The 24,558-nt window shown below is 42.4% G+C and overlaps 1 protein-coding gene and 1 long non-coding RNA gene across 7 annotated transcripts in view; one reads left to right on the forward strand and one right to left on the reverse strand.

The window, feature by feature from the left end:
• LOC123577992 (zinc finger protein 577-like) overlaps window positions 1-24,558 on the forward strand; it is a 66,194-nt gene that overhangs the window by 21,328 nt on the left and 20,308 nt on the right. For 2 of the 6 annotated variants that reach the window (XM_045440458.1, XM_045440459.1), the window contains exons 2-5: window positions 1,771-1,938; window positions 6,494-6,620; window positions 6,883-6,978; window positions 14,679-21,512. In XM_045440458.1, the coding sequence (XP_045296414.1) occupies window positions 1,921-1,938; window positions 6,494-6,620; window positions 6,883-6,978; window positions 14,679-16,285 (1,848 nt within the window). In that variant the 5' untranslated portion in view covers window positions 1,771-1,920 and the 3' untranslated portion in view covers window positions 16,286-21,512. Of the gene's footprint in view, window positions 1-1,770; window positions 1,939-6,493; window positions 6,621-6,882; window positions 6,979-14,678; window positions 24,419-24,558 lie in introns of those variants that run through there. The other 4 variants (XM_045440462.1, XM_045440464.1, XM_045440466.1 and 1 more) reach the window with 3 other exon arrangements.
• Window positions 11,164-24,225, reverse strand: LOC123578029. The gene is made up of 3 exons (XR_006702198.1): window positions 24,104-24,225; window positions 21,888-21,995; window positions 11,164-12,786 (listed from the first exon to the last, which is right to left on the reverse strand). It is a non-coding gene; the product is annotated as an uncharacterized LOC123578029 (long non-coding RNA).

Here is a 24,558-nt window from a genome sequence, read left to right on the forward strand (position 1 = left end):
TATATATACACATATATATACGTATATGTATATATATACATATATATGTATGTATTATATATATATGTGTGTGTATATATATATATATACATATATATGTATGTATTATATATATATGTGTGTGTATATATATATATACATATATATGTATGTATTATATATATATATGTGTGTGTATATATATATATATATACACACACACATACACACACATATATGTATATATATAGTTTTCGTCCCTTGTCCTGGCAAGAGCTCCTAAAATCCTTGGGATTTTCCAAGTGTGAGAGTGGTTAAGGTGTCTTTTGTTATATTAATGAGGCCACTTTTGCTAAGCATCTGTGGGTGGGGGCTGGTTGCTAGGGGAACCAACTTTGTGATTGGAGGGTTGAAACTCTTAGGCCACCCCCTAACCTCTGGGGAGGGACCGGAGCTGTAGGTGGAATCGGTCCCAACTGGCCAATGAGTTAATCATGCCTATGTAATAAAACCTCCATAAAACCCCAAATGGCCACGGTTCAGGGAGCTGCTGGCCTGGAGAACGTGTGGAGCTGGGAGAGTGGAGAACCAGGAGAAGGGCAAGGAAGGTCCACACCCTTTCCCCATGCCATCTGTGTCTCTTCTGACCGTTCCCGAGTGACAGCCTCTTATAAGCTGGTAACCTAGTAAGTAAAAGGTTTGACTTCTGTGAGCCACTTTCTCAAATTAATTGCACCCGAGGAGGAGGTCATGGGAATCTGATTTATAGCCAGTTGGTCAGAAAGATAAGTCACAACTGGATTTGGGACTGACTTGAAGCAGTGGAGGGGGGTGGAGGTGCAGTCTTTCTTTCCTTCCTATAATAACTGCTATCTTGTTTTATATCACACGTCTTCATGCTTTTACTAGATGTGTATGTATCTACAAACAATACATAATCTTTTGTGCGAGTTTTAGAAACATGAGAATGGTAGTATATTGTATGTATTAAAAAAAATTACAGGTAGGGTGGCCGGTTAGCTCAGCTGGTTAGAGCGTGGTGCTAATAAAAAAAATTACAGGTAGTGTTTTGTTTTGTTCTTCATGCTGTGGAAGTAATGAATTCCTAACTGACTAAGGGCTCAAGTTTGAAATAGGTTTTGGATTTTTATGGAATGTTTTTCTCAGCGTCAATTTTGGTGACCGTAGGACTTTTCTAACCTGCTAATATATTGTAGCAGACACAGTTGGTTACTTGCTGTTGCAGAAAAGAGTTAACACAGCTCTTTTTAGAAAGGCCTTCTTGCAAGGTTGCTTACAGGTCCCTTGCCTGGCATCTGGGAACTTAGCTTTGGGGAGGGTTCCCATCACTCCCTATTGAATGGCTCACTGTGCTTAAACTGTTGTTTCAAGCAGTATGGTTTATTCTCAACACCTGCTCTCCTCTGGGAATCTGGGATTTTGGTATGTGCTAGGCAGTGGGTGCCTACATGAACAGCCCCCAGTAAGAGCCGTGGGCACCATGTCTCTAGTAAGCCAACACATTGTGTGTTACCACAGCTTGTTGCTGGGGGAGGTAAAGGCTTCCTGTGTGACTTCACAGAGACAGGACTCTTGAGAGCTTGCACCTGATTTCCTCCAGATTTTGCCATTTGCACTTTTTCTCTTTGCTGATTTTGCTTTGTATGCTTTCGTGGTAATAATTTGCTGAGGTCTGTCAGTCCTAGTTAATCACTGACCCTGGGGGGTGGTCTTGGGCATTTCCAGCACATCTGCCCAACATCCATTCACTTCCTTCCCTTTTTCTAACAGATTCTCCAGGTGTTCCTTGGCTTGTGGCAGCTTGTCTCTACTCTGCCTCCATCTTCACGTGGTCTCATCTTCCCTGGATGTAGGGTCCACCTGGATACTCCTGGATTCTCTTAAGATCCTTAATTACATCGGCAAAGACCCTTTTTCCACATGAAGTCTCATTCACAGGTTCATGGGGTTAATACATGGATATAGCTTTTGGGGGGGGGGCACCATTTAACCAAGTACAAATGGGGATGTGGATTTTAAGGGATTATATGTCCAGAGTCTAACTTTCTGTATGTCCTTTTTCCCACTTTCCCTTTCTCATTCATGCTGCTGCTGCTTTTTTTTTTTTTTTTTCAACGTTTATTTATTTTTGGGACAGAGAGAGAGCATGAACGGGGGAGGGGCAGAGAGAGAGGGAGACACAGAATCGGAAACAGGCTCCAGGCTCCGAGCCATCAGCCCAGAGCCTGACGCGGGGCTCGAACTCACGGACCGCGAGATCGTGACCTGGCTGAAGTCGGACGCTCAACCGACTGCGCCACCCAGGCGCCCCTGCTGCTGCTTTTTTAAGTTTATTTATTTTGAGAGGGAACATCCCAGGCAGGGTCTGCACTGTCAGTGCACAGCCTGATGCCAGACTTGATCTCACAAACTGTGAGGTCATGACCTGAGCCATGATGAAGAGTCAGACACTTAAATGACTAAGCCATCTAGGCACCCCTCATTCCGGCCACTTCTGCTTCACAGAAGAAAGGCATGCCTCCCCCACATTCAGATGTTATGTTTTATTTGCCTGGGTTAGAAAGCCTTTGGGGGCACCAAGTAAAGAGAAAGTTACAGATACTGACTTTGACTTAAGGTAGGTGCACAGCAGCAGTGTCAGTGTCTGGGCCCAGAGCGAATGGATCATCCAAAATGAACTTGCCCTTCACCCCACAGGTCCTGGATTCTCAGGAATAAGAGAGATCCAGTAAAGGATGAGTAGGGGTTCTTGGAGTTGCATACGGCCATTCGTGGGACATCCTTGTCCTAAGACCAAGATTTCTGAACAGAAAATTAGGGCAGATCCAGAAGAACTAACATCCCTGTTACTGGGCATTTTCTGAAACAGAAGAAAGGCCCAAGTGACTTTTGGTTTGTTGTATTCAAAAGTTGAGTCCTTCATGGATTTGGGGAGGCCTGAAAAAATCAGTTCGACTAAATAAAAAGTGTAAATGGGGAAAAATGGGCTCTGGGGAGAAACAGATGTCCCTTCAAAATTAGGGCAGAGTGGGATCAGGAACATGTTGTTCCTAGAGTTCGTGCATGACTAGTGCTGGACTATGGTGTATAGATCTGCAGGATCCTGCTGGTACAACCATCAGTGTGTACTACTTACTATCTCTGACAGCCATTGCAGCCAGAAAATCACGGTAAGTTACATCAGATGCCTTGACTCAGGACAAAGTGTATCAGTTCCTCAGGAGAGGTCACTATTTCATGGCACGTAAGCGTTAGGAACTCTCTTTGATGGTTTCTTTCCAGAGGTGACCTGGTAGGCTGTGTGATCTCAGCAGCCTTCTTCTAATCAGTGTACGAGCATGGCTGTTACTTACCTGATTATTCTGAGTCCCCTGTGGGAGTAGATCAAGTAGAATTCAGTAGACACTGGTTTTTGAGGAGACCACAGCCCGATGACTTCCATACCCAGCCTTACTTCCATCTGGATTTGTCCTTGAGTAGAACTGAAAGTGCCCAGTAAAATGGAAGGTTTGCACACCTTTCAGAGGCCCTCTGTGAACAGGTCGCTGGACTGGTGTTTGAGTACAGATTTGGCCAGAGGGAGTTACAAGTTCTTATCTGGTGCTGGCTCAGGTTGTTGAGATCCACGCAGGGTTGCCTTAGAACTTCAGCTCATCTCAGAAAACATAGAGCCTTCTGTGTTCAAAACCGAGTTGTCACCTTCCACCTTTGTACTGCCTTTAATTACACAAATGACTCATTGTGGCATAATAAAAAATATATATGTATTTGCTCTTTGTCTCTGGTTCCTGGCTGAGCTCCTATATCCCATTATTTCCTAAGTGGCAGGAGTGTCTTTTGTTTTCATGACAAGCCCCTTTGAGCATATCTAAGTTTATGCTAATGAGGTGACTCAAGGTAAGCCCCTAGATAGCTTCAGGATGAGGGCTGGTCCCCCAAAAGACCAAGCTTTGATTAGAGGGCTGGAACTTTCAGCTCCACCTGGAACTCGGGACAGGAGAAGAGCTGCAGCTGGAGTTCTGTCACCAGTAACCAGTGATTTAATCAGTCGTGCCTATGTAACGGAACCTCCATAGAAACTTGACAGGGTTCAGAGAGCTTCCACGTGGGCAGATCCATCCACCTGCTAGGAGGGCAGTGCACCCCAACTCCTTGGGGACAGAGGCTCCTCCACGCAGGACCTCTTTGGACCTCACCTGAGTACCTCTTCATAGTATGATTTATAATAAACTAACTTTTTAATGTTTGTTTATTTTTGAGAGAGGGGTAGAGAGATAGAGACAGGGAGACAGGAAACAGGCTCTGCACTGAGAGTAAAGAGCCCGATTCAGGGCTGGAACTCACAAACCGTGAGATCATGACCTGAGCCGAAGTAGAATACTTAACCAACTGAGCCACCCAGGTGCCCCCATAATAAACTGTAATTTTAAGTCCAATATTTTCCTGAGTGAGTTCTAGCAAAATCACACCTGAGAGGGGAAGGTTGTGGGAACCCCTAAATTTATAGCCACGTTGCATAGAAGTGCAGCTAACATGGGGACCTGGAACTTGTGACCAGTCTCTGAAGTGAAGGCAGTCTTGTAGAACTGAGTGAGCCCTTAGGCCGGTAAGGTCTGATGCTGACTCTGAATAGTTAGTGTCAGATAGGATTGAATTATAGGACGCCCAGTGTCTGAGAATCAGAGACTTGGAAAATTAGTATTGGAAGAGACCATGTATTTGGTGTCAGGAAGAACCACAGAGTCAGATACATTTTCAATGTAAAAGGCTCATTATATAGTACACATAGTGATAAAGTTCCCCTCCATACATTCTTTGGCCCACAATTCTCTGGCACATCATTAACACATGCTTGGTAGTGTGTTCCTGTGTTCTGGGCATTTACCTATGTGTATCTATGTGTGTGTGTGTATATGTGCATGCCTGTGTGTGCATAGATCTACGTGAATCTATGTAGGCAAATGCCTACACCTGTGAAGACATTTTTACGAGCATAAACTCATACTATGTCACCCTGATGTCCCTAGCATTTCATACAGTGACTGACAAATAGGTGCTGAAATACACAGATTGCAGATGATCTCAGGTTAGCAAGAGGATTTAATGGCTGCATATCACAGATATCTGTAATTTGTGGGATAAAAGAATGACTGAATATTTTAATGACTTTGCTTCTTTCGTGATTAATTGAAAAAAATTAGAAACAGCTTACAAGGTGAAAATGAGCAGAACCACTTCCTTCACATTCCTTTTGAGTAGGGAAAACCTCGCCCTTCCTCCTTTGTGTCTCTTTAACTCTCATATCACTGCCACAGTCACACCACTTCTAATGCCAGGCATGGGGACCCCCCCCCCCCAAACAATTCTCTGACACCAGCTGGGTGGCCTACAATTCAAATCAATTCTGACACTTCCTAGAGTTAGCATCAGATTCCAGGTTAAGGGCTCACTCCCACAAGACTGTCCCCTACTCAGATGTTAATTGAAAAACAGTAGGTCCCCAGGTTACTCACAACTTCCGTCTGATTTGGCTACAAATTGGAAGTTCTCCATGACCCCTCCTCCAGTTCAAATTCAGTTTCAATGAATTTGCTAGAGTGGCTCACAGAACTTGGGAGACACACTTACCAGTTTATTAGAAAAGGTAATAAAGGACACAGGTGAATAGCTGGGCGGGAGAGATGTGTAGGGTGAGGTGTGTGGGAAGGGGCATGGAGCCTCCACCCCCTCTCCAGGCACCATCCTCCCAGAAGCTCTCCAAACCCTGTACTTTAGGGATTTTATGGAGGCTTCCTCACCTAGGCATGATTGATCATTAACTGTTTTCCAGCCCCTCTCCGTTCTCAAGAGAATAGATATCATATCTCAAGAGATATGAGAATTAAGGAAAGTTAACTGGTCTGAAAGTTCCAAGCTTCTAATCATGGCTTGGTCTTTCTGGTGACCAGCAGCATCCAGGAGCCCAGCCAGTTGCCCCATCAGAACAAAGACATTCATACCGTTCTTTTTTTTTTTTTTTTTTTTAATTTTTTTTTTCAACGTTTATTTATTTTTGGGACAGAGAGAGACAGAGCATGAACGGGGGAGGGGCAGAGAGAGAGGGAGACACAGAATCGGAAACAGGCTCCAGGCTCTGAGCCATCAGCCCAGAGCCTGACGCGGGGCTCGAACTCACGGACCGCGAGATCAGACCACGGGATCGTGACCTGGCTGAAGTCGGACGCTTAACCGACTGCGCCACCCAGGCGCCCCCATACCGTTCTTAACACTTAGGAATTTACAACGGTTTCAGGAACCCTGTGAGAAATTGGAGTTAAAGACCAATTAGAGAATTAAAGATGCTCCCAGGGCCCTTATCACCTAGGAAATTATAGGGGTTTTAGGAGCTCTGCCAGGAACCAGGGACAGAGCCCAATATATATATTTTCTATTACCTCGCACCTTCCATTTCAATAAAAGGGAAATACTTCCAAAGAGGACCGTTTTGTTACAGGAATCGCTGACACTGGAGGATGTGGCGGTGGACTTCACGTGGGAGGAGTGGCAGCTCCTGGCCCCCGCCCAGAAGGACCTGTACTGGAATGTGATGCTGGAGAACTACAGGAACCTGGTGTCACTGGGTGAGGACAGCTTCCCTGTCACTCGGAGGCCTTTCCTCTGTCAGCTTCTGAGAGCTGTGGCGTGTCTGTGCTGAAGTATAGGTTTTCAGTCCCTTCCCTGGCCCCTGATGTGAAGGTAGAAGCTCTCCTTGTCTCAGAGAAAAGCCTTTGATTTGCGAACATGCAAATTGTGCAGTCCCTAACATGTATCGCCCTCATATCATTGCAGAGCCCAGGGCAGTTTGATGAGCCTAATAAGTCTTCTGTCATTTCCCATATACAGAGTATCAAGCTCGCCAACCAGATTCACTCTCTGAATTGGAACAAGAAGAACCACCATGGATTTTCAAAGATGAAGTCCAAAGTCAAACCCATCCAGGTGAGAGAAAACCAGCAGTGGGGGAGGGGGAGAGGGGAGGGGAAGGCTGTGGAAATCACTTTCTTGTCATTTCAGGAAGGCATCATAGTGGTGAGGGTGTCTGGGGCTACAGAACTGGAACTTCTATGTATCTTTCTCCTCAGATGAGAGCTCTTTCTCGCTGTAGGAATTTAGAGGAAAACATACTGCTTGATCTCTTCGTGGAACTAATCCCTATCTATTTTTTCTTAGATGTCAACATTTTTTACCCTAGGACTATTCTTGCTTAGATTTCCACATCTTCCCACTTCATCACTTGTCAGAGTCCCTTTCACCTCTCTTTATGAAATTCTTCCTTCCATGTCTTGCTAAGAGAAAACTTTGAATTCATTGTTGTCTTCTAATACACCTTCCTGCCCCGTTGGGAAATACTTATTTCCCTTCATAACATCCAACCCCCGCCCCCCCGGATGCCTTGCTTCCACGGTAACCTCATCTCTCTCTTTTTTAAAGCTGCTGCTTTTTTTTTGAGGGAGTGCACACATGGAGGAGGGGCGGAGAGAGACAGAGACAGAGAATTTCAAGCAGGCTCCACGCCCAGTGCAGAGCTCAACGCAAGGCTTGATCTCAGGACCATGAGATCATGATGTGAGCCAAAATTAGGAATCAGACACGTAACTGACTGAGCCACCCAGGCGCCCCAACCTGGTCTCTTCTTATGCATTTATCTGCTTCTCTCTTTCCCCACTCTGGGGTTACTCAGAGATTCTCTTTTTATTCTCTGCTCTGTCTCAAAGGCCTTAAAACCTTACTTTATTAAAAAATGTTAAGTTCCTGTTCTTTGTGGAGATTCCCAAGTTGAGATCTCCTTTAATATTGTCTAATCTATACACAGTTGACTCTTGAACAACATGGGTTTGAATTGCCTGGGTCCACTTATGCACGGATTCTTTTCCATACAGTATAGTACTATAAATATACTGTCTCTTCTATGATTTCCTTAACATTTTCTTTCCTCTGCTCACTTTATTGTAAGAATACAGTATATAATACATATACAAAATATGTGCTAACTGGCTGTTGGTAGTAAGGCTTTCAATCAACAATAGGCTATTACTAGTTGTGTTTTGGGGGAGTCAAAGTTGCATGTATATTTTCGACTGCCCCAGAGGGTCGGTACCCCAACTCCTGTGTTGTTCAAGGGTCAGCTGTAGCTTACCTCTTTCCATGGCAACTCCCTAGAGTTCACACTTATGTGAGAAACTAGAATGATCTTCCCTCTAAGAAAACCCTTTTCCATCATCTTTTTCATTAAAAATTTATTTTTAATATTTGCTAGGGTTTTGTTGAGGTATAATTGACATTACATTATTTTACAGTTTCATTGTCTTTTTATTTTATTTTTTAAAACAATTTTTTGTTTATTTTATTTTTATTTTTGAGGGAGGGAGAGAGAGAGACAGAGTGCCAGTGGGGGAGGGGCAGAGAGAGAGGGAAACACAGAATCCGAAGCAGGCTCCAGGCTCTGAGCTGTCAGCACAGAGCCTGACACAGGGCTCGAACTGTGAGATCATGATCTGAGCCGAAGTGGGAGGCTTAACCGGCTGAGCCACCTAGGTGTGCCCCAAGAGAATTTCAGTTTTTAAAAAGACAATGATAATGTTTAAATAAATATTAAAAAAAATTTTTTTTTAATTTGAAATTCTCTTGTACTTCTGTACATCTTATCCTGGCCACGCTGTGATTACCTTGGACCTTCTCCACTCTCTAGGGTATTTAAGGTGTCTGCTGTTCCTCTTCTTTAATTAGGATACAATTTCTTCTCACTTCTTAGCCTAAATAAAGCCTCCTGTCCGCTTTACTGTAATTCCTTTGTATATTTGTTAATTCTACTCTTTCTTAATTCAACTTAGATTTTGTTAATGGATTATTGTCCCTAAAGCTTTCCCTTGTCTCCCCATAGATTGATGACAGTAAGTTGCAGTTGACCCTATTATCATCCATGACACAGAAATTTTATTTCTTTCAAAGACCTAAAGTCTCTACTCTCAGAAAGGGGGAGGCATAAATATAACAAAAGTAAACATGCAGAGTTTCAATTTTACTAGATGAAAAGAGTTATGAAGATGGATAGTGATGATGGTTGCATGACATTATGAATATATTTGATACCACTAAACTGTAAACTCAGAGTGGTTAAGATGATAAATTTTGTGTTGTGGATTTTATCACAATCTAAGAAGTGGGAAAAGTACATAGAAACTATGTCTAGTGGTGAAAAGGGCTGTGAACACCAATCCGTTGGCATCACGGAACAGTGGGTGGAAGGGATGGGGTCTGCCCTTCTACAAATAGGAATGTCTGTGGACTACAAGACGTCTGTGAGCAGATGATGAGTGACAGGGAGTAGGTTTCCTGGGTGAAAAATGAAGAGAATGGGAAGTGCAGAGCGAGAGGCAAGAATGTGTCTGAGGAACATCAAAGAAGCCTGTGTGGATACTGCAGAGTGAGCAAGAGGGAAAATTACTGGAGATGAAGTCAATGGAGTAGTGGTGATAGGTTGGTTAGTCATGGAGGGCCTTGTAGTCCATTCTGAGGACTTGATTTTACTCCCAGTAAAGTGAGAAACAAAGTTTGTAGTATAGCAGTGACAGATATAATTTATATTTTGGAAGTGTCACTTTCACTATGGGTAGACTGGAATAGGGCAGAAGTTGAAGCAGAAAGCCAGATAGGAGACCTGGTCATTGGTGGCTTCCCTAGGCTTGAGATGTGAGTAATAGAAGATTCTGGAGATAGATAGATAGATAGATAGATAGATAGATAGATAGATAGATAGATAGAAAGACTGAATTTGCCATCAAAATAGATATCAGGTATCTTAGTTTCCTAGGGCTGCTTAACAGATAACTGTAAGTTAGGTGGCATAAAACAACAGAAATTTACCTTCTAGTTCTAGATGCTAAAAGTTGGAAATCAAGGTGTTGGCAGGCTATGTTCCCTCCAGAGTCGAAATAGGAATCTTTTCTTGCCTCTTTCTAGCTTTTGGTGGTTGTTGGAAATTCTTGGCCTTCCTTGACTTGTAGGAACACCTTTCCAGTCTTTGCTTCTGTCATCCTATGGCCATTTCCGTGTATATTTTCTGTGTCTGTGTCCCAAATCTCCTTTTCCTTATAAAGATGCCAGTCACACCCTAATCCAAAGTGATCTCATCTTAACTTGTTTATATCTGCAAAGACTATTTCCAAAAAAGGTCACATTCACAGGTACCAGGGGGTTAGCAATTGAATATATCTCCTTGGGGAACAAGTTCAACCCACAACATGGGGTGAGAAAAGGAGACAGATGAATGATGATGCTAAGAATTTTTAGCATGAGTCACCAGAAGAGTGACTCTTCTGTCATTCACTGTGATAGAGAAGATATGTGGGAGGAGGAGATTTGGGCTGGGAAGTCAACAGTTCTAAAATGGAGATTGTAAGTTAGATGTGCTTGTTAGCATCTAAGTGGGGCTCTCTGTTGCAGTTTGATGTACCTGGAAAGGTCAGGGAGAGGTGAGGTGCAGAGAAAGAAATTTGGACCAGATGAGATCTCCTGGGGAGTGGATCCAGATAAAGAAAACAAGAGCCTTGGACAGTCAGGGATCAACAGATGAGTGTTGATGGTAGAGAGAGAGCGCATGATGAGCAAGTGTTTTGTGAAAGACAAAGTCAAACATTTTCTAGAGAGTTGACAATGCATCAAGTAAGGTAAGAACTCAGGGAGAAGTAGGTCATTTTTTGTTTGTTCTTCCCACTCAAATAATATATATTTTCACTTTTGTTTGTTCTTCCCACTCAAATAATATATATTTTCACTTTGAATTCTTCCCATGAGATGGTTTATTGCTAAACAAAAATATAGTATTATCTTCCTTCTCTGAATTGTACTTTGGCCCCAGTTAACCAGCCACTCCTAAAGATACTATATCTCTATGATTTGGTGGTACCTGAGGCTTCTTTACTATTCTTGTGTCAAGGGCTTGCTTTTCATTCCTCCTTGTACAAGAAGAAAATACATCTTGGTCATCCATTTATGTCTTCATCAAATAACTATTGTAGCCAGGTTGGAGAGAGACCCACACTTTTCCATCTGTATATCAAGGATTTCTTAAATGCCAGATTGGTATTGAAGGAGTTTTCATTATAATCTTACCATCGCTGCTTCCTCAGAGAGTTGGGTTTTATTAGAATAGGGTTCAGGGCCCGCATATGTCTTTATGCAGAGCCCCCCAAGGGTGCTATTGTGACGCAAGCTGATGAACTACAGTCCTGACACACAGTAAAAGAGATTGAAATTAGTGGGAAACAAAGTTAAGTGTTTCTCTACACCAAAGATTTGATAAGCAAAGATTAGACAGATCTTCATGTAATATTTAGAAATGAAGCTTTTGATTGTGTGAGATGTTTTTGCTATAATTCAAGGCTCTACAAAATTCAAGCAAATAATAAACATAGGGACTACAGTTGACCCTTGAGCAACACAGGTTTAAAAGGCACAGGTCCACTTACACACAATTTTTTTTCCAATACAGTTTTGTAAATGTAATTTATGATTTTTAAAAAAAATTTTTTAACATTTATTTATTATTGAGAGACAGACACAGAGCATGAGCAGGGGAGGGGTAGAGAGAGGGGGAGACACAGAATCTGAAATAGGCTCCAGGCTCTGAGCCGTCAGCACATAGCCCGACGCGAGGCTCGAACTCACAAACTGTGAGATCATGACCTGAACCGACGTCGGTCACCCAACCAACTGAGCCACCCAGGCGCCCCTAATTTATGATTTTTTAAATAACACATTTTTCTCTAGCTTTTTTTTTTTTTTAAATAAGAATACAGTATATAACACATGTAACAGACAAAATATGTGTTAATGTCTTTATGTTATTGGCAAGGCTTCTGGTCAACAGTAGACTATTAATAGTTAGGTTTTGGGTAAGTCAAAAGTTAACGTGTATTTTCAATCACAGGGAAGGGGGTGTTGGCACCCCTAATCTCCCATGTTGTTTAACAGTCAACTGTGTTTTAGAAGTTTAGAAGAAAAGTAACCTAAAGTGGTATAGAAGGAATGCAGAATGATAGTATCACAAAGTACCTTACGTTGCAAGAGATATAGCTAGGCTTTGAAGAAGATGATGAAGAAACATGCCAAAAAATTGGAAATATGCACAGCCAAATGGGGACTGTCAAAAGATTGGCCTAAAACCAGCCACTTGAAGATCAAGGTCAGAAGGTATTTGTTGGAGACTAGTGAGTGGAAAATTGGGTAAACTGGGCACATTATGTTAATGTAAAGGTTTATCACCAGGCTACTTTTGTGATTTTTCCATGTTAGCAATAAACAGGGCACGGTAGAGGTTAGGTTTTCTAAATTTCTGTAGGTAGGTACTGTAGCAATAGTAAGGTGTAGCCAGATGTTCTAAGTAAAACTAAAGGCAAACCTGCTAGAGTCCTGATTCAGGAGGAAGGTGGTCCATTAGGACCCCTTAAATGATACCCCATAACCTATTAATAGTCTACTGTTGACCAGAAGTCTTGCCGATAACATAAAGAGTGTAGAATTAAGGAAGAAGCTATTAGTGGCAAGACGAGAGATTAGTCTGTCAGGGACAGTGAAATGGGAGAAACTCCAGTATGATCTCCATGCAGGTACAGTATGATGAAGAAGGTGACAGTTCCCACATCTGGTGCAGCAGATCTGCTGGTAGAGAAGACTGTGCATGTTGTAAAAGTCTGTAAGGATGATCATGTCCCTCTTTCTGTGGGAACATATGAGAATGTGTCACACCTGGAAGAAAGGTTAGAGTGTTTGGGAAAGTTCATTTGATGATGGTCTACATAATGAACAAGAATGACGTGTTTTAGCAACAAGGTGAGCACCCGGAGTCTGTTAGAATTTTTTTGAAATCAGATTCTATGCATCCAACATTCCGACTTGTCTCTGGGATATTTGTTCTAACACTGGGTCCGCTTATTTCTCTATCAGTGTGGTTGATGCTTGGGTCTCTTCAGCGGTCTCTCAGAGTCCCAAAGCTTGTATGTTGAAATGACTAAGGTCATAGTCTTGTGCCTTCATCTGCTTTGTCTTGACCTTCTGAAATGTGATCCCGTTTAACACTCTGACCTTAGTGATATTTACGTTCTGATGATTTCCACATATCTCCATTTAAGACCTCTCTCAAGTTTTATATATATCTGACTGGGTTTTCCATGTCTGTACTTGGATATCTAATAATTACCTCAAAGGTGATGTGCTTCAAAATGCACTTGTTCTCATCCTATCTGAACTTGAACAACATCTTCATCTTATTAAAAGGCATCACCGGGGCGCCTGGGTGGCGCAGTCGGTTAAGCGTCCGACTTCAGCCAGGTCACGATCTCGCGGTCCGTGAGTTCGAGCCCCGCGTCAGGCTCTGGGCTGATGGCTCAGAGCCTGGAGCCTGTTTCCGATTCTGTGTCTCCCTCTCTCTCTGCCCCTCCCCCGTTCGTGCTTTGTCTCTCTCTGTCCCAAAATAAATAAACGTTGAAAAAAAAAAAAAAAATTAAAAAAAAAAAAAGGCATCACCCATGGGGCGCCTGGGTGGCGCAGTCGGTTAAGCGCCCGACTTCAGCCAGGTCACGATCTCGCGGTCCGTGAGTTCGAGCCCCGCGTCGGGCTCTGGGCTAATGGCTCAGAGCCTGGAGCCTGTTTCCGATTCTGTGTATCCCTCTCTCTCTGCCCCTCCCCCGTTCATGCTCTGTCTCTCTCTGTCCCAAAAATAAATAAACGTTGAAAAAAAAAAAAGGCATCACCCACTTACCCATTAGCTCAAGCCAAATACTTAGGAACACGCTTTGATTTCCTCCTGTTACTTATCCCCAGATAAATCCAGTAATGGGTCTTATCCATTCTTCAAAACACATCCAAATTTCTTCCACTTTTCATTCCCTTTGCTTCCTCAAACTAGGGTCACATTTGCAATTGCCTACTTTCTTCTTTTTCTTGCGTGTTTGTTCTGTTTCTCTTTCCATCCTTAGAGTAGGAGTTCAGTGAAAATAAAGAGTATTTTTTTATTTCTCCAACACTAACATGATACCTGGTATATGGTAGTAGCCACAGGATGTATTGAATGAGTGGATTTTGTCTCTTACCATTTTGAATCAGGTATCCCTCCAGCCTCTGTGATCTGATGTTGCTAGTGACTTCCTTGTATTTTACTCTCTCCAGGGCCTTACTTACAAAGCAGATAATTCTTGATCTGTTGTGAATTTACCCTATATGACACACTCAGCTGTCATCTTTTGGTTTGTTGTATTTGTATTACTGTGTTTTTAAACATTTCTAACAGATAAGTTAGTGTTTCATGAGTACAGAATTTTTTTAGGTGGGGAAGATAGAAATGTTCTAGAGATGGATGATGGTGGTGGCTGCACCACAGCGTGACTGTACTTAATGACACAGAACTGTATGCTTAAAAATGGTTAAAATGGCAAATTTTACCTTATGTGTATTTAGCTACAATTTTAAGAGCTTTTTTTAAAAAGAGATAAGGAATATGTATACAAGGATATGCTTGGAATTTCTTTCATGTTGATACTAAAAGTTTTCCACTAAAGAGCCAGCCCACCCCACAGTACTTTTGAAGCAGTTTTATTCCATATGATGGTCATGGAAAGATTCACCGTTGTCTTCTTTCCTAGAAATTGAGAGAGTTGACGATCATCTGCCTCAGCACTTAGAAAATCTCAAAATGCCGAAGAGGATGGAACAGTGTTATGAACTGAACACATGTGGAAAGACTGTTCATCAGAGCAAAAGTCATTTTCCTTTCAGGCCAAATCATGATAGGTTTCATTTACGTGGAAAAACTTTGAAGCCACACTTAATCAACCAAAGTAGAAGCTGTGACATAAAAGAGCCTGCTGAGTCTGGTGGAGATGGGAGATCCTTTCTCAGTGCTAATCACAAGCAAACTCACACTGAAATTCAATTCCATGAAAGTAGAAGGCCCACCAGCACTAAGTCACAATTCCTTAAACATCAGCAAATACACAAAATAGAGACGGCCCACGAATGTCCTGAATGTGGGAAAGCCTTCCTCAAGAAGTCTCGGCTCACAGAACATAAGAGAATTCATACAGGAAAAAAACCCCATGGGTGTAGTGTATGTGGGAGAACCTTCTCCAAGAAGTTCAAGCTCACTGAACATCAGCGAATTCACAAAGGAGAGAAACCCTATGAGTGCTGTGAGTGTGGGAAAGCCTTCCTCAGGAAATTTCAGCTTACTGAACATCAGAAGACTCATACAGGAAATAAACCCCATGGCTGCAGTATATGTGGGAAAGCATTCTCCAGAAAGTTCAAGCTGACTGAACACCAGAGAACTCACACAGGAGAGAAACCTTATGGATGTAGTGAATGTGGCAAAGCCTTCTGCAGGAAGGCAGAACTCATTATACATCAGAGAAATGAAAGAGGAGAAAGGCCCCATCAGTGCAGTGAATGTGGGAAAGGTTTCGCCAGAAAATCACAACTCATTCTACATCAGAAAACTCATACAGGAGAGAAATCCTATATATGCAGTGAATGTGGAAAAGGTTTCATTCAGAAGGGCAATCTCCTTATACATCAACGAACTCATACTGGAGAGAAACCCTATGGATGCATTGAATGTGGTAAGGCCTTCAGCCAGAAGGCGTGCCTGATAGCACATCAGCGATTTCATACAGGAAAGACTCCCTTCGTATGTACTGAATGTGGAAAATCTTGTTCACAGAAATCAGGACTCATTAAACACCAGAGAATTCACACAGGAGAGAAACCCTATAAGTGCAGTGACTGTGGGAAAGCCTTCACTACAAAGACAATGCTCACTGTCCATCAAAGAACTCATACAGGAGAGAGACCCTATGGATGCAATGAATGTGGGAAAGCTTTCTCCCACATGTCATGCCTTGTTAAACATAAGAGGATACACACAAGAGAGAAACATGTAGATTCAGTGAAGGTTGAGTATTCTTCCACAGAGGGTCACAGCTTATTAGATACTAGCGAATTCATGCAGGGGAAAAGCCCTGTTAATACAGTGACTGCACAGATGCCTTCCGCGATCCCTCAGACCTCATTAAACATCAGTGGGCTCCTCGCAGATAGGAATGCAGTCCTAGTGGGACAGCCAGCTGCCAGATGTGCACCCTCAGGAAATAACGGAGAATTTGTACAGGAGAGAAACCTTATGAATGCAGCGAATGTGGTTGTGCCTTCAGTGGTCAATTACATCTTATTTTATGTCACGAAAAATACATAGAAAAAAACTGGTACATTCAATTAGGAAAAGCCTTGAGCAATAATGTCTTGCTGATAATATGGTTATACACAAACAAAACCCATGAGTGCAGAGGCTAGTTTTAGAAGACCGACTCTGTCTGTCATCAGTGATCAACATAGCTCATCAGGGAGCTTATAGTGAGTAGAGACATGGCAATAGTGGGAAAGTCCTTACCCTTAATATGTGTCAGTTCATACTGAGGAGAAACAGGAGGCAATGAACGTGGGGCACCTAGGTGGCTCAGGTCATGATCTCACGGTTCGTGAGCTCAAGCCCCATGTCGGGCTCTGCGCTGACAGCTCAGAGCCTGGAGCCTGCTTCAGATTCTGTGTCTCCTTCTCTCTCTGCCCCTCCCCCGCTCAGCTCTGTCTCTCTCTCAAAAATAAACATTAAAAAAAAAAAAAGGCAGTGAACATGGCTGGGATTTCAGTGGTACATTCTGCCTCATGCATTAGCAGGTAAAATCACAGAGAAATAAAACTCTGTTAATCCACTAATTGTGGAATTCCTTTAACGAAATACTAAAGTTCTTGTGAAACAAAGGTTTGTGAAGATGAGGAACATTTGAGAGCTTTATGTACCTTTTCTAATTTGACCTATATGTCATGTAATACACCTGATGTACATTTTCAGACAGGGTACCTTGAACCACATTCCTAATTACCATGTTAGTGATTCCATAATTTAGAAGAGATAGTTTCTGCCCTACATCACTGGCTAACATTATCACACTATATTCACTTTTCCCATTTGTGGATTCTTTTTTTTTTTTTAATTTTGTTTTAGAGAGAGAGAGTGTACGCATGTGAGCTGGGGATAGGGGCAGAGGGAGAGAGAGACTCAAGCATGACCCTGGGATCATGATCTCCACTGAAATCAAGAGTTGGAAGCTCAACCAACTGAGCCATTCGGAATTAAAACAGGGCCAGGAAGAAATTAAGTAAATAGTAAAACCGGGCCAGAAAGGACCAAACTTTCCAAGTAACCTCAGGTGCACCTTTCTCTTTTTCTAAAATTTTCTTCAATTCTAAAATTCTTCAGTATCATATAATGTTTACCCTGTTGCATTTCTTTGGCTTTAGATTTTATTTCAGGCAACTGAAGTCCTTCAAAAAGAAATGAATATTTTAAACTCATGAATATAATTTAATGTCCTTTGATGAGTTTAAGTTCAATTTAAAAATGAGAGCAAGCATTACACAATGTCACCATAAAAGCGATTTTTAAAATTTTCTAGACCTGAAAAGATAGAGAAACCAGGTTTGCAAAATGAACTAAAAGCCCAAGTACAATTAGTAATTTAAACCTACACATTAAATAACAAAATACATTCCAACAAAGCTCCCAGTAGTCATTTTCGAAAACATGAGAAAGTAAGGTAGGCAATTTGAACACAAATTAAGAGGATTACTTCCATCCTAGCTCTCCCTGTCCCTTCCCTGATTATTGAATTCTCAGAATGCTGGGAATCTGAAGTTCTAAATGCCTGGATAACTATCCAGTTGCCTCCCTTGGAGGCAGTACCCTGTCTAACCCTAACTTTGGCTTCATTGATGGAACCACCCCAACATTCTTGCTGGTATCTATTCCCATTTTCTCTCAACTCAGAGGGACTCTGAGTCCTACAAACACGAGGAAGACAAAAGTAGATCTTCATAGAATCAGCCTTGGACTGGTATCTCATGCTCCACAAAGCCAGAGAGACTTGGATTTGGACCTAGAGTAGGCACAGGGTTTCTGGAAGAGTAGGGTGAATCTAGTGCTGGAATTACTGAAGGCCTGTAACCAGCCTGGAAAGTATTTTTGGAATCTGATATGTGTAATTAGTTAAATGTAGTCAGGGGTAATCACAGGGGCTGGCATAAACAATACAGGAAGAAGTTCAGACCACGTCTACTGGTGAAAAACTGATCTGAAAAGGGCATGAGGTCAGGTCTCAGGGAGAAACTAAAGGTAGAGGTCAGACGAGATAGTTGAGTGGCATTTAGGCAGCTGATTTTTTTTTGTAAATCAATGACATAAACACCACTAGAATCACTTGGAGAGAACATTTCACTTGTTTTCTTCGAGATTTTGATACGGAATATAATGACCTTGGGTCATGTATAAACGTTACCAATTTTAATACAAACCATATTACAATATCAACTTTATGCGCAAGTGTATGGTCTTGAATGTAAGTTATACACTGTAAAAGTTAGACTATAAGCTTCATGAGGGTAGGGAACTTCTGATAACCCCTGTATACAAGATGTCTAGAAGAATATGTGATATAGGGTAGGCACTTGATACACATGGTTAGTTGACTGAATCCCATCCAATAAGCAATCTTGTCTTGCTTAACTGAGATTTAAAGCAGGGCCAGGAAGAAATTAACTAACCAAATAATAAAACAGGGCCAGAAAGGACCAAACTTTTCAAGTAACCTCAGTGTATCCCAAAACAATTCTTTGTAAGAGGGGCGCTTCAAGAATATTTGTAAGAGAGGCGTCTGGGTGGCTCAGTCGGTTAGCATCCAACTCGGTTTTGGCTCAGGTCATGATCTCACAGTTTGTGGGTTCAAGTCCCTTGCTGGGCCCTGCACTGACAGTGCAGAGCCTGCTTGGGATTCTCTCTCTCTGGCCCCTCTCTCTCTGCCCCTCCACCCCCACTCTCCTCTCTCTCAATAAATTAACTAAATAAATAAATAGAGTGCAAAAATATCCTGATCTCCCCTGTTGTACCTACTCCCCCATAATCCCATAATAAAGTTGACAAACTTATCAGGCAGGAAAATGTGACCAGTGTTGAAAGACCAATCAAAAGTGACCTAGAACTGATATCAATGCTAGATTGAGCGAACAAGGACATTGTATAAACGGTTATAGCTGTATTCCATTATATCAAAGAGAGGAATGATTAACATGTTAATAACAACAATGTCTTGGGTTGATAAGATATGTAATACATTTTACTTCATATTTTATAAACCTTCCCAGAATACTGTTGTTTGTTCACTATCTTGATCAGAGAGTGAAGGGCAGTTAGCAGTTTCCCCTAGGCATTCCTCACAATACCTCTTTTGCCACTTGGCCAAGAACATAAGGCCGCCTTTTTTTTTTTAAGTTCAGGTTCTCTGAACAGTTTTTCACTTTTTAATACAATCTTTTGTTCTCATTATGCTTAAATTTGTACTTTCTTTTGCCTTGCCATAAAGTTCACTGATGTTTTGCATACACGAATAGGGTAAACTGCTCCTAGTTTTTAGACTCGCCCCCCCCCCCCCCCCCGGCCCACCTGTTTTTCATTTTGGATAGTTTGTATTGCTGTGTCTTCAGTTCACTAATTTTTTCTTACACAATGTCTACTCTGCTAGGGACACCTGGGTGGATAAGTCCTTTAAGCTTCCAACTTCAGCTCAGGTCATGATCTTGTGGTCCATGGGTTTAAGCCCCACATGAGGCTCTGTGCTGACAGCTCAAGGGCCTAGAGCCTGCTTTGGATTCTGTGTCTCTCTCTCTCTGCCCCCACCCCTCACTCACACTCTGTCTCCCTCTTTCTCCCAAACATAAATAAACACTAAAAAGAAACAATGTTTACTCTGCCATCAATCCCATCAAGAGTATGTCTTATTTCTAGAAATTTGAATTGGGCCTTTCTTTTTAGATCATTCATATCTCTATTTAATATGGTTTATTTTTTGGGTCTGGGTGGCTCAGTCAGTTGAGTGTCTGACTTCAACTCATGTCATGATCTTGGGGTTCATGGGTTCAAGCCCTACACTAGGCTCTGTGCTGACAACTTGGAGCCTGGAGCCTGCTTCAGATGCTGTGTGTGTCTCTCTCTTTCTCTCAAAATAAATAAATAAGCACCAAAAAAACAAAAACAAAACATGGTTTACTTTTTTTTTTTAAGTTTTTATTTAAGTAGTCTCTGCAAATCACAACCCTGAAATCAAGTCACATACTCTACCGACTGAGCCAGCCAGGCATCCCAACATGGTTTACTTTTAACTTAATTGTGACAGTATTTAAAGTGAGTTTTCAGGGGCGCCTGGGTGGCTCAGTCGGTTAAGCGGCCGACTTCAGCTCAGGTAGTGATCTCGCAGTCAGTGAGTTCGAGCCCCGCGTCGGGCTCTGTGCTGACAGCTCAGAGCCTGGAGCCTGTTTCAGATTCTGTGTCTCCCTCTCTCTGACCCTCCCCTGTTCATGCTCTGTCTCTCCCTGTCTCAAAAATAAATAAAACATTAAAAAAATAAAATAAAATAAAATAAAATAAAATAAAATAAAATAAAATAAAATAAAGTGAGTTTTCAGTATTTAAAGTGAGTAGTTCAGTTAAGCATCTGACTCTTGATTTTGGTTCAGGTCATGTTACCATGGTTTGTGAGTTCAAGCCCTACACTGGGCTCTAGTGCAGGGTGTGCTTGGGATTCTCTCCCTCTCTCTCTCTCAAAAATAAGTATTTTTTTTAAAAAGTAGGCAGCATATAGTTAGACCTAGGTTTTTGTTTGTTTTGTTTTTTAATCTAGTTGACAATCTCTTTTTATTGGGGTATTTAGGTCATTCATAATTAATGTGGTTATGTTCAAATAATGTGCAATTTGTTATTTATTCTATCTGGTTTTGCTCTCCTTTTTGTCTTTTTCTACCTTCTTTTGGAGTAGCTATGTTTTATGATCATTTATATCCTTTGTTGGCTCGTTAGGTGTAACTTTGTTATTTAAGTGGTTCCTTTAGAGTTTACAGAATGTATCATTCACTTATCAGTGTATCTTCAAGTTATCATACTTTTCACATGTAGTACTAGAATCTTGTAATAGTATACTTCAGTTTTCTGCAGCCAGATCAGCTTCGTTGAAGAGATTATCTTCTGGATGCTCCTGGGACACTTTTTTTTTTTTTTTAAACCCTAGGATATATTTTTAGGGGATGGATAAACTGGCTTTACATAATTACACATTAGCATTTCTAACTCCATATACTTTCAGAATCTTTACAAAATATGAAGAAATTTCTGGCATTTAAACTTTAGGCCACCTTTGAGTCAGGTTACATTCAACCAACAAAGCAAACTAAAGCCATTCTAACTGAGCTTACACATTAAAGCCAGAATCCATTCATGGTCAGCCCATATTGTTAAGTTTGCCTGATCCAAATTTTTATTCCTTTTTACTATAATCCCACAAATGTTTCCCAGGATTCTCTTTATATAAGCAATATATATATAAAAATAAATACTTCATAACTACATTGTGTTTATCCAAGGGATGCAAATTAAGTTAGTTGGTTTAATTTTCTTTTTTTTTTTTTTTTAATTGAGAGACGACGCAAGTGAGCAAGGGCGGAGTGAGAGAATCCCACAAGGGGCAGACAGAAAGAGAGGAAGAGAGAGAGAAGCGGGGCTCACCCAAAATGGGGCTCAAGCTCACCTAATGTGGGACTCAAACTCATTAACTGTGAGATCATGACCTGCGCCTAAGTCAGATGCTTAGCCGACTGAGCCATCCAGGCACCCCTCACCACTGTATTAGACTGCTTTGGCTTTCATAACAAAATAACACAGAGTGGGTGTTTGAAACAACAGAAATTCATTTTCTTACAGTTCCTGAGGCTAGAAGTTCACAATCCAGTTTCCAGCAGATTTGGTTTCTGGTCAGGACTCTAGCTGCCGTCTCCCCATGTCCTTGCAAGGCATTTCCTCAGTTTGTCTGCACAGACAAAGAGCACTCTGATGTCTCTTGTACTAAGGACACCAAACTACTAAGATCAGAGCTCTACCCTTTGACCTCATTTAACTTTAATGACTTCATTAGAGGTCCCATCCCCTAATATGGCCACACTGGGTGTTAGGGCTTCTACCCGTGAATCTAAGAGGACACCAACATTCAGTCCATAATATTCCACCCCTAACCACCCCCCCAATTCATGACCTTTTTGCATGCAAAACACATTCCATCCCAACAACCCTCAAAGTCTAACTCATTCCAGCATCAACTCTAAAGTCTATATAATCTAAGTCTCATCTAAATCAGATATAGGTGAGACTTCTGGTACAATTTACCCTGAGGCAAAATTCCTCTCCAGCTGTGAACTAAAATTAGAGAGGTGATTCACTTCCAAAAAAAATGGTGGGACAGGGGTAGGATAGACATTCCCATTCCAAGAGAGAGAAATTAGAAGAAAGGGGGTGATGAGTCCCAAGCAAATCCAAAACCTAGCAAAGCATATCCCACTAGATCTTAAGACTCAAGAAGTAATCATCTTTGGAGTGCCTGGTTGGCTCAGTCAGTGCATCCAACTCTTTTTTTTTTTTTTTTTTTAATGTTTATTTATTTTTGAGAGAAGCAGAGAGAAAGGGAGACACATGATCTGAAGCAGGCTCCAGGCTCTGAGGTGTCGGGGCAAAGCCTCATGCGGGGCTGTACTTCCTGGATCACCAGAACATGACCTGAGCCGAAGTCCGACACTTAACCAACTGAGCCACCCAGGCACCTCTCGGTGGGTCCAACTCTTGATTTTGGCTCAGGTCATGATCCTGGGGTTGTGGGATGGAGCCCCAAGTCTGGCTGTGTGCTGAGCATGGAGACTGCTTAAGATTCTCTCGCTCTGCCTGTCCCCCGGCTCTCTCACTCTCCAAAATTTTTTTTTTCCTTAAAGCATGGAAGCTAACAATACAGGCTTTAAAAAAAAATAATGATCTTTGGTAATTTATCTTCGGTTATGCTCTGGCTGGTAGGCATTGTAGGTAGGACTCATAACAGTCTTGCAACTTTAATCCCTTTAATGGGGAGGCACTCTGCTTGTGGTTGTGTAACTATGGGGAATGAGTTTTGCACTGGGAGCTCCTCAGTTTAATCGTTTGGGCTGAAATATTGAATACAACCACTTCCCTTTCTTAGAGTTTTTTTTTTTTTTTTTTAAAGTTTTTAATTTTAAATACAATCTACCCCCAAGATCAAGAGTCACATGCTCTACCAACTGAACCAGAGAGGCCCCCTCAGCACTTTTTTTTTTTTAATGTTTTTATTTTTTTTTTAATTTATTTTTGAGAGAGAGACAGAGTGTGAGTGGAGGAGGGGCAGAGAGAGAGGGAAACACAGAATGGAAGCAGGCTCCAGGCTCTGAGTTGTTAGCACAGAGCCCAACGCGGGATTGGAACTCACGAACCCTGAGATCATGACCTGAGCCAAAGTCGGATGCTTGGCTGACTGGGCCACCCAGGCGCGCCCCCCCCCCCTCCCGCGTCAGCACTTTTGAGGCAAGGAATTTTCCATCTTTATGGAAGGAAAATCTTGCCCAGCCTTTGGCTCCTTCCACCGTGGGACAGCCACGATTCTCCATTGGCTCTGCCCCTTCTGTTGACCCCTAACAACCACCAGCCACATTTTCTCCTACACAAATCATACCAAGAGCTCTATGATTCGGTTTACCTACTCTCTGACCAACGGCTTTTTCAGCGGTTCTCTACACCCTAGACTGGCCTGAAATGCCACTTTCTCCACAAAGCCCCCTCTAGCCAGCATTCCCAAGATGCTAGCCGGGTTCCCTCCCAACTGTTGTTCCCTTCGGCTCGGGCTTCCTCCCTGTCGAACTTCTACGCTGGCTGCGCCCTCCCGGCTTTTCCCTAGCCTTGAAATCAAAGTGTCAAAGTCCGCCACCTTCTCGGCCCGTCCTGAGAAGAATTCTGGGCAGGCCCGAGTTTCTGAGAAGCTAAGCAGTTTATGCACTGCCCCTGGTGGAAGTTGTAAATTCGGGGCCCAGGGGGTCAAGGGGCCTGGAAATGAAGTGAAATAAAGCGTTTTCAATAGCTTCTCACCGTCCTGGGCCTTCCCGCGAAAATCAGAAAAAGAGATGACCCCCGCCGTAGGGCAATAGGTGGAGAACGGGCGGCTCCCTTCAAGTAGCCTGGAGCGGGCGCTGCAATATGACATCACAGAGGCCGAACCTAGCGCCAGAATTCGCGTCTCTGGAACGACGCGCGCTGACCCTTATCGGTCACCATCCTTTCCGTTTCTGAGGGTCTGGGAGAGGCTGAGGTGGGACTCGGGGGGTTCTGTGGACACAGAGGCAAAGTGTTTAGAGACGTGGTACCGTGGTTTTCTCCAGTGGTGAAGAGCGAGGCCATCGCCAGGTCAGTGTCGGTTCTGGGAGTGTTTCGGGGCCAGGGAGAGCTGGTTGGTTTTTTGTTTTTTGTTTTTCAAACCCCGGAGCTCGTGGGGGGTCGGTGTTGGGGGAAGCTAGTGGGAATTCCCGCTGGGGTGTTCTGTGTCG

Source organism: Leopardus geoffroyi, chromosome E2 (genome assembly GCF_018350155.1).
Source record: "Leopardus geoffroyi isolate Oge1 chromosome E2, O.geoffroyi_Oge1_pat1.0, whole genome shotgun sequence".
NCBI lineage: Eukaryota > Metazoa > Chordata > Mammalia > Carnivora > Felidae > Leopardus > Leopardus geoffroyi.